This window comes from Trachymyrmex cornetzi, unplaced genomic scaffold (assembly GCF_001594075.2).
Source record: "Trachymyrmex cornetzi isolate Tcor2-1 unplaced genomic scaffold, Tcor1.1 scaffold313, whole genome shotgun sequence".
Lineage (NCBI taxonomy): Eukaryota > Metazoa > Arthropoda > Insecta > Hymenoptera > Formicidae > Trachymyrmex > Trachymyrmex cornetzi.
In genome coordinates this window covers 598,585-609,526 of record NW_017297828.1, presented here as the reverse complement: position 1 = coordinate 609,526, position 10,942 = coordinate 598,585, and the positions used below count along the sequence as shown (strand labels likewise).

Below are 10,942 nucleotides of genomic sequence, written 5' to 3'. Positions count from 1 at the left end.
CTATTTCTCTGTTAACATGGCTCGTAATCATCCAATTAGGAATATCAGCAAAAAACTTTATGGGTGCGTTCCCATTCATTTCGTTTCAGTGCAGTATCCAGTGGCCACCATTTTGCTGGATGCTACACTGGAGATGTGTTCCCAAATGACTGGATACTGGCTAGTGACGTCATACATGCATGCAGCCTTGCAAGCTCATAACCTAAAATAATAGTGTTGAAGTATTATTGCTTGTAAAGATTATGAACAGAAATGTTGGTGGGGATTATGAACCGAAACGTCATTGGTGACAGAAACGTCGTACAACATGTTACTTTCTGCATTTAATAATTGTACAAGTACTTTCTTTTCTTGCACAGTAGAACTTGAACATTCCCCGGCCAACGACATTCTGATCTTCTTCTATATATTATTTCTATATATTTAAATTTCTTCTATACATTCAGGCTGCGGTCCACTTGCTTCTTCCAAATGCTCTGAACGTTTCGCTCCAAACGCTACGCTCCGATTGGTCCATTACTATTTCGAATGCTACAATTGCTACGGAAGTGGACCAGATTTGTAGCACTTGTAGCGTCGGTTCCATTGCTCGCAATCTTAACCTATATTTCATTACAAATATTTCCTAGTGGGAATAAATCTGAAAAAAGATCGATCAAGTTTATCATAATGGAAAATTTAATTCCAATTATAATAAATACTTTTAATATGTTTAATGATGTATCTTATACATATGAAGATGTTGAGGAAATCGGGTTATGGATCAGTTATGAAATTACAAAACGAGCAATTAGAAAAAAAACGCCTCGAATTGAAGGTTACGTGGAACGAATAATTCCATCACTTACTGCCTTAGAATTTAAGAGTCATTTCAGGTAAAATTGCAATTTTAATTTGTTTTTATTTCTATGATAATTTAAATTTATATCTATAATAAGAAAGAAAGCTTGAAAACGGCTAGTAGCAATAATAATTCATGTTTTATCTTCAATTTTTATCTTGTTTATTATTAAATTATTGTACAATAGTACAAAAGTTATATGTAGAGTGTTTCCCAGCAAGAAACACAAATGACACAGTGTAATACAGTGAATAATTTTATCTTGATTTAACATTGGTAAACACTAAGGCAAAATGATTCATCTTATATTAGTATTCCAAATTTGCTGCCAGCGTTGGAAATTTATAATTTACGTTATATAAACTATAGAATTTCGGTACTGGCAGTTTTGGAACACAGTCTTTATGTCATCTGTTTCTTGCTGGAAAGCATCTCTAGTTTAAGCATTATATAGATACATTAGATATGATTATTTTATTGGCAATATTAAAAAATTAATATCATCTGATAGTAATCACAATTTCATTAGCGAGACTATTTTCAAGTTTGTAATAATAATAGCATAAATATTCATAAAAATCTTGTTTTCATTACTTTACTATTCTTCATTTTTCAGAATGTATCCAACAACATTCAAATTTCTCTTAGGAGAAGTCGCAGAACAATTGAAAAGGATCACAAATGGTAATGAAATGATTACACCAGAAAAACAACTTTTGATTACTTTATGGCGTATGGCAACACCAGATTCGTATAGGTATAAATTATGATACTTATATTGCTAATATTAATAAATCAACTCAGTCCGTTTAAGTCATAATATTATTTCAGGTCAATACATACTAGATTTGGAATAGGAAAAGCCACATGTATAAGGACAGTACGACGAGTTACTGTAGCGTTATGTAGAATTGCTTCAAGATTCATACAGTGGCCAACAGGAAGAAGACTAGAAGAAATTAAACAAAGTTTCTCTGACGTTAATGGCTTTCCAGGAATTATTGGCGCAATTGATGGCACGTTCATCAATATACCAGCTCCTAAGGAAAATCCTGAAGCATATGTAAACAGGAAAGGTCATCATTCCATTCAAGCCCAGGTATATTGTTTGTTATTTTGAATTCTATTATTGCTTGTAAAGAATTAAATATAATTGTTGTTTTATTATAGGTAGTTTGTGATCATAAGCGTCTTTTCACCCATGTATATGTGGGAAATGTAGGATCCGTGCACGATGCTAGGGTGTTCCGATTGTCAGCCTTGCAAGATTACGTTTCTAACCCAACGAAATTTCCAGATGACAGCCATCTGATAGGAGATGCTGCTTATCCGCTCTTGAAGCAATTAATGGTGCCATATACTGATAATGGTCACCTTACACAGAGACAAAAGAATTATAACTTTTGTCTTTCTTCTTCTCGTATGTATGTGGAAAGAACTATCGGATTACTGAAAGAACGTTGGCGCAGTCTTCTTCATCATTTAGCCATGGGATTGATTGAATACATTCCTTATCATGTTTTAGCGTGTTGTGTGTTACACAATGTATGTTTAATACAAAATGATGACTTTGAAATATTAACATTAAATGATATAGATGATATAGCAGTAGGTCTGCAAGAAATTCAAAGATGCAATAGAGAAGAAGCTGAAGCCAAGAGAAACTTTATATGTGCGACACTTAACATAAGAAATGTATGAAAGTAATATGCGTTTTTTGTAATTATGAAAATATTGAATGATTGTACTAAAAACGGTTAAATTATGAATAAAAGTCATACTGTTCAATCATAAGATTACATTTTATTTAATAATAAACTGCAAAAAATATAAATTAATTTTATTAATTGTATCTATATTAAGGTTAATGTGTATTATTACTCTTTTATAGTGAATGTGAAATAATTTTTACAAGAAAAAATATTGGGGATGCCAGTGTAGGACTTTGTGCAATCATGTTAATATAAATAGTCACAACCTCTTCATAATACAATTAAATAAAATCGTTCAAGAATATAATTACAAATATTTTTTATTCCTTTTTTATTTTCTTAAGATTAAGTAACATTTGTTGATACAAATAAACACAAATAATGAAAAACATTGAATAAATTTGTGAGTTTTTAGATGGATATTGAAGGTAATACTGTTACAAGAACAAAAATATTTTCAAATATCGCTCAAAATACATATAATACCACAACATTTTTTAATTATAAAAAGAAAAATTTTTATCCGTTTCTAACATATTACAAATATATAAATTTATGTTATATTAATACTGCTAAACATTATATATAAAATATATAAAAGAAAAAATACCTTTGTAGTGTAATCAAAACACAACAAATTAATAGGTGTCTCTGAATATAAATAATAAACAAGGTTAAAAAGAAACTTATAAGAGTCGACGCAGTTCAAAGTATGCAATGTAATTTCATAACTATATATATATAAAAGAAAATTTATTATACAATAAAGATATATTCCTTATTATTATGTTTTAGCGTGTTGTGATGTGCGATATTTGACATGAGAAATATATGAAAATAATGTTTTCTCTTATCTTTGGCTTATCATTGGCTTCACTTATTCTAATAAAAATAAATCATTTGTGGTAAAAGAGCACAGCCCACATTAACATCTCACTAAAATTAATTAAACATACTAATGTCAAAGCCAAACTTAAAAAAAAATCACAGTTGGAAATCACCAAGAAAAGTAGATTCGTTGTTATTTGTTGGCAATTTTTTCTAAGATATTTAACATTCGATCTTGTCTTTCCACAGCCTCGTTATGCATTTTTTTCCTTTCTTCTTTATTTTCTTCCATAACTGCGAGTAATTTTTCTAACGCAGTATCTTGAGTTACTTTCTGTCCTGAATTAGAAAGAAGAAAAAATCAATAATTACATATTGTATACAAATATTAAATAGGAAATTTGCAAATCCTTTCTTTTAAATATCAATAATATCTATTTACGTTTTCGAGAACTTTTAGAAGATTGTGGAGATGAAGAGATCTCATTGTAAGTGTTACTACTGATGTTACTGTTGTTGTTTGAAGTAGAACTGGCAGGGGATAATATATTCCTGTTTGAAGAATCTAAAGTTAAAATTGGCGTCACCCATGGTTTTTGTCCAAACATCTCATCCATGATCTATAAAAAAATATAAATCAGAGGTTTGTTGTATAAATTTTATATTTTAAAACTAAAAGATGAAACTATACCCAAGCAGAATAGCAAGTTATGATAATATCAAAATGACATTAAAATGAATCGGAAATGATTGAAAAATGACTTTTAATGATCATTTTGGAGTCATTTTGACATCATTTTGATACTATAGTTGTTCTGCTTGGATAAGGAGCGATGCATTTGCACATCGTGCAATTTTGTGTGTACGTGCTTGCGCGCGCGCACGTGTGTGTGTGTGTGTGTTGTGTAATATACACAAAATTATATACCTCAAAATAAAGCCAAGTCCGCTTATTGTTACCGCTTTTGTTATTATAATCCTTAACATTTTTATATGTTTTCTTTAATCTGTTAATTTTACTTTTACATTGTTGTCCTGTAACGTCGTATGCCCTTTCTTTTAACTTGTTGGATATCATTTCCCAAAATTTCTTTACAGATAATTTTCCTGTATGTAATAAATTTTCATGCCGTTTATATGTTGCTAAAAGTAATCTTGTAGGTTCATCCGCCCATCTAAAGCCATCTGAAATTAAACATTATACATATCTAGGCCTCGTTCTGATATATACATTTGCCAGTATTGAAAATTTATAACTCATGTATACTACATATTTTCAGTATCAGCAGTGTATATTGGAATAAATTCAGTAATATCAAGGAAATAAATAACGCCGTTACTTTTATCGTTCTTTTTTATAATAATTTGATAACAACGTTGCAATTTTTATGTTGATAACGATAACTAACTAAAAGCTAAATGAAAGTCAGTTTTTCGATAAATATTTGTAACTGTTATACGCTATTTATTGAAAAAAAGTAACTTGATACTTATTAAGAATAGTAAATACAGGAATATAACACAGTACTGTCTTAGATTTATAATTATAAATACTATTAAGTTCACGCATATCAACGTCCACATTTATTATCTTCTTTTTTTTTCATTAAGAAAAAGAAAAATAGACATGAATGCTGATACATGTCAAACCAATGCCCATGGACAGCACTAAACGTTCTGTTATGGAACAAGTCAGAATGTATTCTGATCGTAATTATCCGATTATTCTGTAGATTTCTGTTATGTTTTCTAGAGAAAACAGAATAATTCCAATCGGAATCCATTCCAACTTGTTCCTTGATAGATACCCAGGGCTATACATATACATAAGTATATTCATACAATATATACCATAAACTTCATTATCAGACTGTATTTCTTGCTGCACAATATTTTCATTATTTTCTTTCTCTTTTGCGTTTTCTAATAATTGGGTACAATATACTAAATCTAAAAGGAAAGAAACCAAAGTTAATATTATCTTTGTATATAACATTCCTAACCTTTTCTACTTCATGCATATCGACAGCATAGAAAAAACAAAATAAAAATATTTAAAAAATATTTTACCTTTTGAAGCACGAAGATATTCTTCTTCAGTCAGGATATAGATGTTACCTTCATGATCTATAATTTGGTGTTGCATCTTGAAAATCTAAATGAAAGTGAAGGTGATTTCCCGCCAAATATCTTAGAACGCTCCAGCTAACCTACCTCTCGAGGTGAGGCAGTTGGAGCGAAGTGGGAGCGAAAACGATGACGTATTGATGACGTAATCAGGATTGCTGGGAGCGTTCCAAATCGTCAAATGGACCAGTCATGTCAGTGCTACAAATGCTCTGTAGCGTTTGAAGCGCTAAGTGGACCGCAGCCTCAATAATGCTTCAACTGTTCGACACTATTAAGAGTTTTAGGTTATATTTTAGGTTTTACGCTTGCGAGCTGCGAGGCTGCATGTATGTACGACACACTCAACTGTATATACACTGGAATGGGCATCGAGGAAAATTTGTGGCCGCAATTGATCAGCCGCCATTTTGGCTGGGTCAGATGCTTGAGCGAATCAGAAGAGTTCGCGCGCGCGTTGCGATCGATGTACTATCGATGTATGGAAATCTATATGGACATGAATGGTATATAAACAAAAATAATGTCACTTCAATTATTTTTACCAGTAATATGAAATGCCCTTTTTACTTCTCTGCCCTAGAGTCCTATATATAGAGAGAAGCGACATCGAACCCCCACCAGATCGGATCCCAACCATCACTCCCTACGCCACCATGTTCCGACCGCTAAAGTGTCGTAAACATAAACATACTCCAATCTCCAATTCTGTACTTCAATGTGAATAACAAAGATGTAGTGATTCTCTGTGTCATAACTTAGTGGAATGCACGTTCCTTTTGCATTCTGACAAGTGACACAACTGAAGTCGGCGGCCACATAAGCAGCTACATGTAATTAACTACGATCACAATATGGCTGCTTCTTAGGAGGGGATACCCAATCAGAATACATATCAGACTACCAATCAGAAACTCGGACATTAATGTCGCTTCTCTCTATATATGGGACTCTTACTTCTGTCGCATGACTTCGTTTGACGCCTATTAGGGCTGCGTTCGGAAATATCACTCGTTGGTGTGCTCCGGTGATTTCGGTGGAGAAGTAGTGGGGGTTTCGTGTGCCTTTGAGTGTTTCCGAACGCTTCCTTATCACTTTGTGTAAAAATGGACGACGAACGCCGCCGAAGAAATGTTATCGTTGCAACTGGTGTAATAGCTGGTAATAATTTATTACGATCAATTATTGAAAAACATAAGCATGAGGAGGAAAGTGATGACGAATGGATTCAAGAGATCAGTGTGTTCGAAGGCCGAGTTCGTATCCGGAAAGATTTGAAGCTTGTTACGAGAATTAAGGGTTATGTCACTACAACAATACGTGACTACTCAGGAAGGCAATTCAGAGAACATTTTCGAGTGACTAGAACAACGTATAAAAATTTAGAACAATTATTGGCACCTGATTTAGTAAGGTCAGCAGAAATTAAAAGATTTACTTTAGCTGTCCGAACACAGTTACTCGCAGTTTTGTGGCTGCTTGCAACTCCTGATTCATTCAGGTAAGTTCATTTCAAATGGTTGTTCAATTTCACGCAATTTTTGTATTGTATAAAGGAAATATAACGCCTGATTCTTACTTATAGATCTGTGTCCGATCGCTTTGGCATTAGTAAATCATTGTTACATGATTCTATGAGAAGAGTTGTGGCTGCTTTGAATAATTTAGCAGATAGGTTTATTAAATGGCCTATTGATGATCAATTAAATGAAGTCAAACATGGATTTTCAAGAATTGGTTCTCTTCCTGATGTGATCGGGGCAATTGATGGATGTCACATTCCTATTCCAGCACCCACAGTAAATTATTTATATGAATTCATATAAAGCACTTAAAAATATTCTTGCCTATTATCAAATCTTGTATTTTGTACAGGTTCATCCTATCTTCTATAGGACAAGAAAGAAAGAGTGTGCCATATCACTACAGGCAGTGTGTGATGCAAACTTAAAATTCACAGATTGTTTTGTCGGGTTTGCTGGGTCTGTTCATGATGCTAGGATTTTCAGGAACTCTGATCTCTGGTATGCAGTAACAGCAAATGAAAACGCCTTTTTTCCTAACAACGAATTCATTATAGGCGATAAAGCGTATCCGGTACTGCCGTGGTGTTTAACTCCATATATCAACAGAGGCAATTTAACTGAGGTATGACTATATTGACTATATTCTTTGATGTCTGTATAATACGTTGCTTTAACTGAATCTTATTCTTTTGTTTGTAAAGGCATAAAATAATTGTAATATGCATCTATCCAAAATGAGACAGGTTATTGAAAGAGCTTTTGCCCTTCTTAAAGGAAGATTTCGACGGCTAAAATATTTGCACATGAGTTGCGCTGATCTAATACCTTATGTCATCTTGGCATGTTGTAGTCTTCACAATATTTGCCTCGAAGGTTGTGAAGAAGCAGAAGAAGACATAGATAATTTTATATGTGACGGTATAGAACAAGATGCTGATAATAACAATGTGAATGGAGTTATCCCTGATCGATTACCTAACGATGAAAGAGGACTGCTTCGTCGTGATTATTTAACAGCTCTTATAGCACATATTGTACCATAAATAGGCTGCGTGCAGTATCTAAGAGATCAAAAAGATATGTTAAGACGTCTTTTAAATATGCATTATCTAAAAGATGTTTTTAAGATATATTTTTATATATAATAGTATAGTTATATATTATAGTTATATAGTATAGTTATATATAATAGTATATATACTATTATAATATAGTATAGTATAGTATATATACTATATATAATATAGTATAGTATATATTTTTATATATAATAGTGGATATAGTACAGTATTGTAGTACAATATTTATCGACAGAGTACATATATGAATTTAAAAAACTTATAATGTACAAAAGTTTTTCTGAATGTACACATACAGATAAACAATACAAAAAATCCTTTTAAATCCTTTTAATTCTTATAAAATTCTTTTATACAGTAACATTTTACAAACTTTAGCAACAGTATATTATATAAAGTAAGAAAAGGAATGCGATGACATCACAAGATACTTGTATATATTAGCATAAGTCTTTATCACAGTCTTTATGCAGTCTGTATGCAGAATCTGAGCATTGAGCAAAGTTCATTTTTATATTTAAGATTATTAATTATCCTAACATACTGAGAACCGAAGTCATAATAGTATCTTAAGACAATATTTAAGATAATCTTTGAATCGAAACGGGCTACTGCTCATTAATTTTACATCACACAAGTATTCTAAAACATTTATATCAATTTAATTAAATCTATTAATACTTAACTTTAGAATTAATACTGGTCAAAGAAACATTCATAACATTCAATAAACATGAAATAAAATAAATTTAGTTTTTCATTACTTAAAATACTATTTTTCATAAGAAATATTACGATGTTTAACAGTAAAAACCTGTAACAACAAAAATCTTAGAGAAGCTCACAATTTATCGATCAATTTCCCCAACCTCTTTGTACACTTCAATCGCTGCCTTTGATTCAGCTATAGCTTCTTTATGACGTCGCTCCTTAGCTTCCTCTCGAACTTTCACATCGGCAAGAAGAGCAGCAGACCAATCTTTCAGCTCTCGTTGAACTCTGGTCATCCTTTTCTTTTGTTTAGGAGTTTCTTGGGTCTGGATCGATGACTCAGAACTTTCATTCACTTTCTCAAAATCATTTTCTTTTTTAGAACTTAATGTTCTCTTCCTATTAAGATTAGAGGCGATAGCAATCGGTTTAACACATGGCTTTTCGCCCAAAACCTCTTCTAATTCTTTAAAAAATTTGCAAGTTTTAGGATCATTCCCAGACTTGTTATTGTGATCTTTTGTTTCCATGTATTTCCGTTTTAAATCTTTCCACTTGTTTTCGCATTGAATAGGAGTTTTTTTGTTCCATATAGGAGAGGCTTTTTTTAATTCTTGGCAGATTAGAGTCCACACATTTCGACTCTTCTTACTTTTGAAATTATTTTGGTGGTCTCGCCAAAGATAAATAAGATATTTAACTTCATTGTCATCTTTCCAACAGGCTGTAGATGAGACTGTAGAAATTACACACACATTGATATTAGTATTTCATGAGTATAAATTGACCTTATTACTATTGGATACAAAACACTCTCAACACTGATATAATAGAAAAACTCTAAGCACTGGTCGCTATGAGTGGCTGTATTTAATCATAATGTGGTCAATTAGGATTTTTCTTTTCCCTTTAAATATATCAAAATATTTCCTGCATGCTTTGTAAAAGATTAAAGGAAAACGTTTACCTGTTGACTCACTCTGTTCATTAGTGTTAGAATTATTTAAACTGCCGTTGTCGGGTATGGACGATTTCTCATCAGAAATAAATTGCAGGTTAAAGAACTTTAACGTCTCCTCACATACAGGTACAGTAAAAATGTTATCTACATGATAAAACAATTATTACATTTCTACAAATGATTATGTAACATATAATATGCAATCAATGTTGTAAAAAAATACTGTTTTAGATTTATACAAAAATCTTATTCTTATTCTATTCAAACCAAAGCATGCAAAAGAATTTCAAATTTTGCAATTATTGTTCATATGGTTTCAATGCTATATTTATATAACAACTAATATAATAATCTAAGTAAAATTGTAAAGGTTCTAATAAATTACATCAATAATAATAAAAAGAAAAAGCCTTTATGAGCCTTTATGAGTAATAACATTACGTATATAATGATATAATAATATAGCAAATAATAACTCACTTTGTATATCTTGTACTATTAAATTTCCGTCGGAAAAGAAAGGGACGTCTCCGTTCATCACGGCTTGATGTCGACCTTCTATTAAATTATACATTTTTCTTTCCTACTGAAAAGAAGGTTAAGAAGAATAACGAATAGAAAAGAGATTATAACCAAACAACACACTGGCTCACACCGACTCCTCTTCCTTTTTTCACGGGTGGTTTAGTGGCACTCGGTGTGGCTCTCTCGACGTTTCCGAACGATCTCACACTAGTGCACACCGAGTATTTCCGAACGGCTGGTGTGCATTAGTGGCACACTAGTGTGTATTCCCGAACGCAGCCTTGGTAGCGCGTGGTGTGGGTAGCCGTCGATAGCGGGATGATCCCGATTGACCACGTCTCGATTGGACACCACCAATCACAGCGACCGATGCTTAGGAGCTTTGTAGTCTCAAGCGCTGTGAATGGCTCGTGTCCAATTGAGCCGTGTCCAACTGGATGCCACCCGTCGATAGCTATAGCTATGACGCACCGCGCTCGGCCAAAGTCGGGCAGTACAAGATAGAAAGAGAATCCAGGCGATATAAGATAGAGGAGTACCGACTATCTCTAACTTATCCTCCGCGTACCGCGCTTATTCCAAGCGGCCGAAAAGGTTTTCTCGACAATTTCGGCCGCTCGGCAATCGGCGTG

The 10,942-nt window shown here is 32.7% G+C and overlaps 4 protein-coding genes across 9 annotated transcripts; 2 read left to right on the top strand and 2 right to left on the bottom strand.

The window, feature by feature from the left end:
• Nucleotides 1-596: 596 nt before the first annotated feature.
• On the top strand, nucleotides 597-2,542 carry LOC108762630 (putative nuclease HARBI1). Its single transcript, XM_018509701.1, has 4 exons — nucleotides 597-875; nucleotides 1,458-1,598; nucleotides 1,673-1,940; nucleotides 2,012-2,542. Exons 1-4 carry the CDS (start codon nucleotides 670-672, stop codon nucleotides 2,540-2,542), a joined length of 1,146 nt encoding a protein of 381 aa, XP_018365203.1. The 5' UTR covers nucleotides 597-669.
• Nucleotides 2,543-3,335: 793 nt separating this feature from the next.
• On the bottom strand, nucleotides 3,336-5,855 carry LOC108762643 (uncharacterized). Of its 3 annotated transcripts, XM_018509716.1 has the most exons (6): nucleotides 5,596-5,855; nucleotides 5,452-5,536; nucleotides 5,233-5,331; nucleotides 4,310-4,566; nucleotides 3,824-4,001; nucleotides 3,336-3,720 (listed from the first exon to the last, which is right to left on the bottom strand). In XM_018509716.1, the coding sequence occupies exons 2-6, from the start codon at nucleotides 5,525-5,527 to the stop codon at nucleotides 3,575-3,577; spliced, it is 756 nt and encodes a 251-aa protein (XP_018365218.1). In that variant the 5' UTR covers nucleotides 5,528-5,536; nucleotides 5,596-5,855; the 3' UTR covers nucleotides 3,336-3,574. The 3 variants fall into 3 exon arrangements, with proteins under 3 accessions (XP_018365218.1, XP_018365217.1, XP_018365219.1); XM_018509715.1 differs by having other exon boundaries at nucleotides 5,452-5,855; XM_018509717.1 differs by lacking the exon at nucleotides 5,233-5,331 and having other exon boundaries at nucleotides 5,452-5,855.
• Nucleotides 5,856-7,097: 1,242 nt separating this feature from the next.
• LOC108762646 (putative nuclease HARBI1) lies at nucleotides 7,098-7,853 on the top strand. Of its 4 annotated transcripts, XR_001940179.1 has the most exons (4): nucleotides 7,098-7,307; nucleotides 7,384-7,532; nucleotides 7,589-7,656; nucleotides 7,809-7,853. XR_001940179.1 is itself a non-coding variant. In XM_018509720.1 (3 exons), the coding sequence occupies exons 1-3, from the start codon at nucleotides 7,143-7,145 to the stop codon at nucleotides 7,824-7,826; spliced, it is 456 nt and encodes a 151-aa protein (XP_018365222.1). In that variant the 5' UTR covers nucleotides 7,098-7,142; the 3' UTR covers nucleotides 7,827-7,853. The 4 variants fall into 4 exon arrangements, 3 of the variants coding, with proteins under 3 accessions (XP_018365222.1, XP_018365224.1, XP_018365223.1); XM_018509720.1 differs by having other exon boundaries at nucleotides 7,384-7,656; XM_018509722.1 differs by having other exon boundaries at nucleotides 7,589-7,846.
• Nucleotides 7,854-8,961: 1,108 nt separating this feature from the next.
• Nucleotides 8,962-10,373, bottom strand: LOC108762629 (uncharacterized). Its single transcript, XM_018509700.1, has 3 exons — nucleotides 10,266-10,373; nucleotides 9,792-9,929; nucleotides 8,962-9,560 (listed from the first exon to the last, which is right to left on the bottom strand). The coding sequence occupies exons 1-3, from the start codon at nucleotides 10,357-10,359 to the stop codon at nucleotides 8,962-8,964; spliced, it is 831 nt and encodes a 276-aa protein (XP_018365202.1). The 5' UTR covers nucleotides 10,360-10,373.
• Between the last annotated feature and the right edge of the window lie 569 nt (nucleotides 10,374-10,942).

Bases quoted from the DNA above. Each gene is read 5' to 3' on its own strand.
- LOC108762630 (XM_018509701.1), top strand. From the start codon at position 670: ATGGAAAATTTAATTCCAATTATAATAAATACTTTTAATATGTTTAAT. The intron at 1,599-1,672 runs GTATAAATTATG...ATATTATTTCAG, and splicing joins GCAACACCAGATTCGTATAG to GTCAATACATACTAGATTTG. The intron at 1,941-2,011 runs GTATATTGTTTG...GTTTTATTATAG, and splicing joins ATCATTCCATTCAAGCCCAG to GTAGTTTGTGATCATAAGCG.
- LOC108762643 (XM_018509715.1), bottom strand. From the start codon at position 5,527: ATGCAACACCAAATTATAGATCATGAAGGTAACATCTATATCCTGACT. The intron at 4,567-5,232 runs GTATATATTGTA...GTTTAATTTCAG, and splicing joins GTCTGATAATGAAGTTTATG to ATGGCTTTAGATGGGCGGAT. The intron at 3,721-3,823 runs GTAAATAGATAT...TTTCTAATTCAG, and splicing joins TTCTAAAAGTTCTCGAAAAC to GACAGAAAGTAACTCAAGAT.
- LOC108762646 (XM_018509720.1), top strand. From the start codon at position 7,143: ATGAGAAGAGTTGTGGCTGCTTTGAATAATTTAGCAGATAGGTTTATT. The intron at 7,308-7,383 runs GTAAATTATTTA...TATTTTGTACAG, and splicing joins TTCCTATTCCAGCACCCACA to GTTCATCCTATCTTCTATAG.
- LOC108762629 (XM_018509700.1), bottom strand. From the start codon at position 10,359: ATGTATAATTTAATAGAAGGTCGACATCAAGCCGTGATGAACGGAGAC. The intron at 9,930-10,265 runs GTGAGTTATTAT...TTTATCATGTAG, and splicing joins AATAGTACAAGATATACAAA to ATAACATTTTTACTGTACCT. The intron at 9,561-9,791 runs GTAAACGTTTTC...TAATTTCTACAG, and splicing joins TGAACAGAGTGAGTCAACAG to TCTCATCTACAGCCTGTTGG.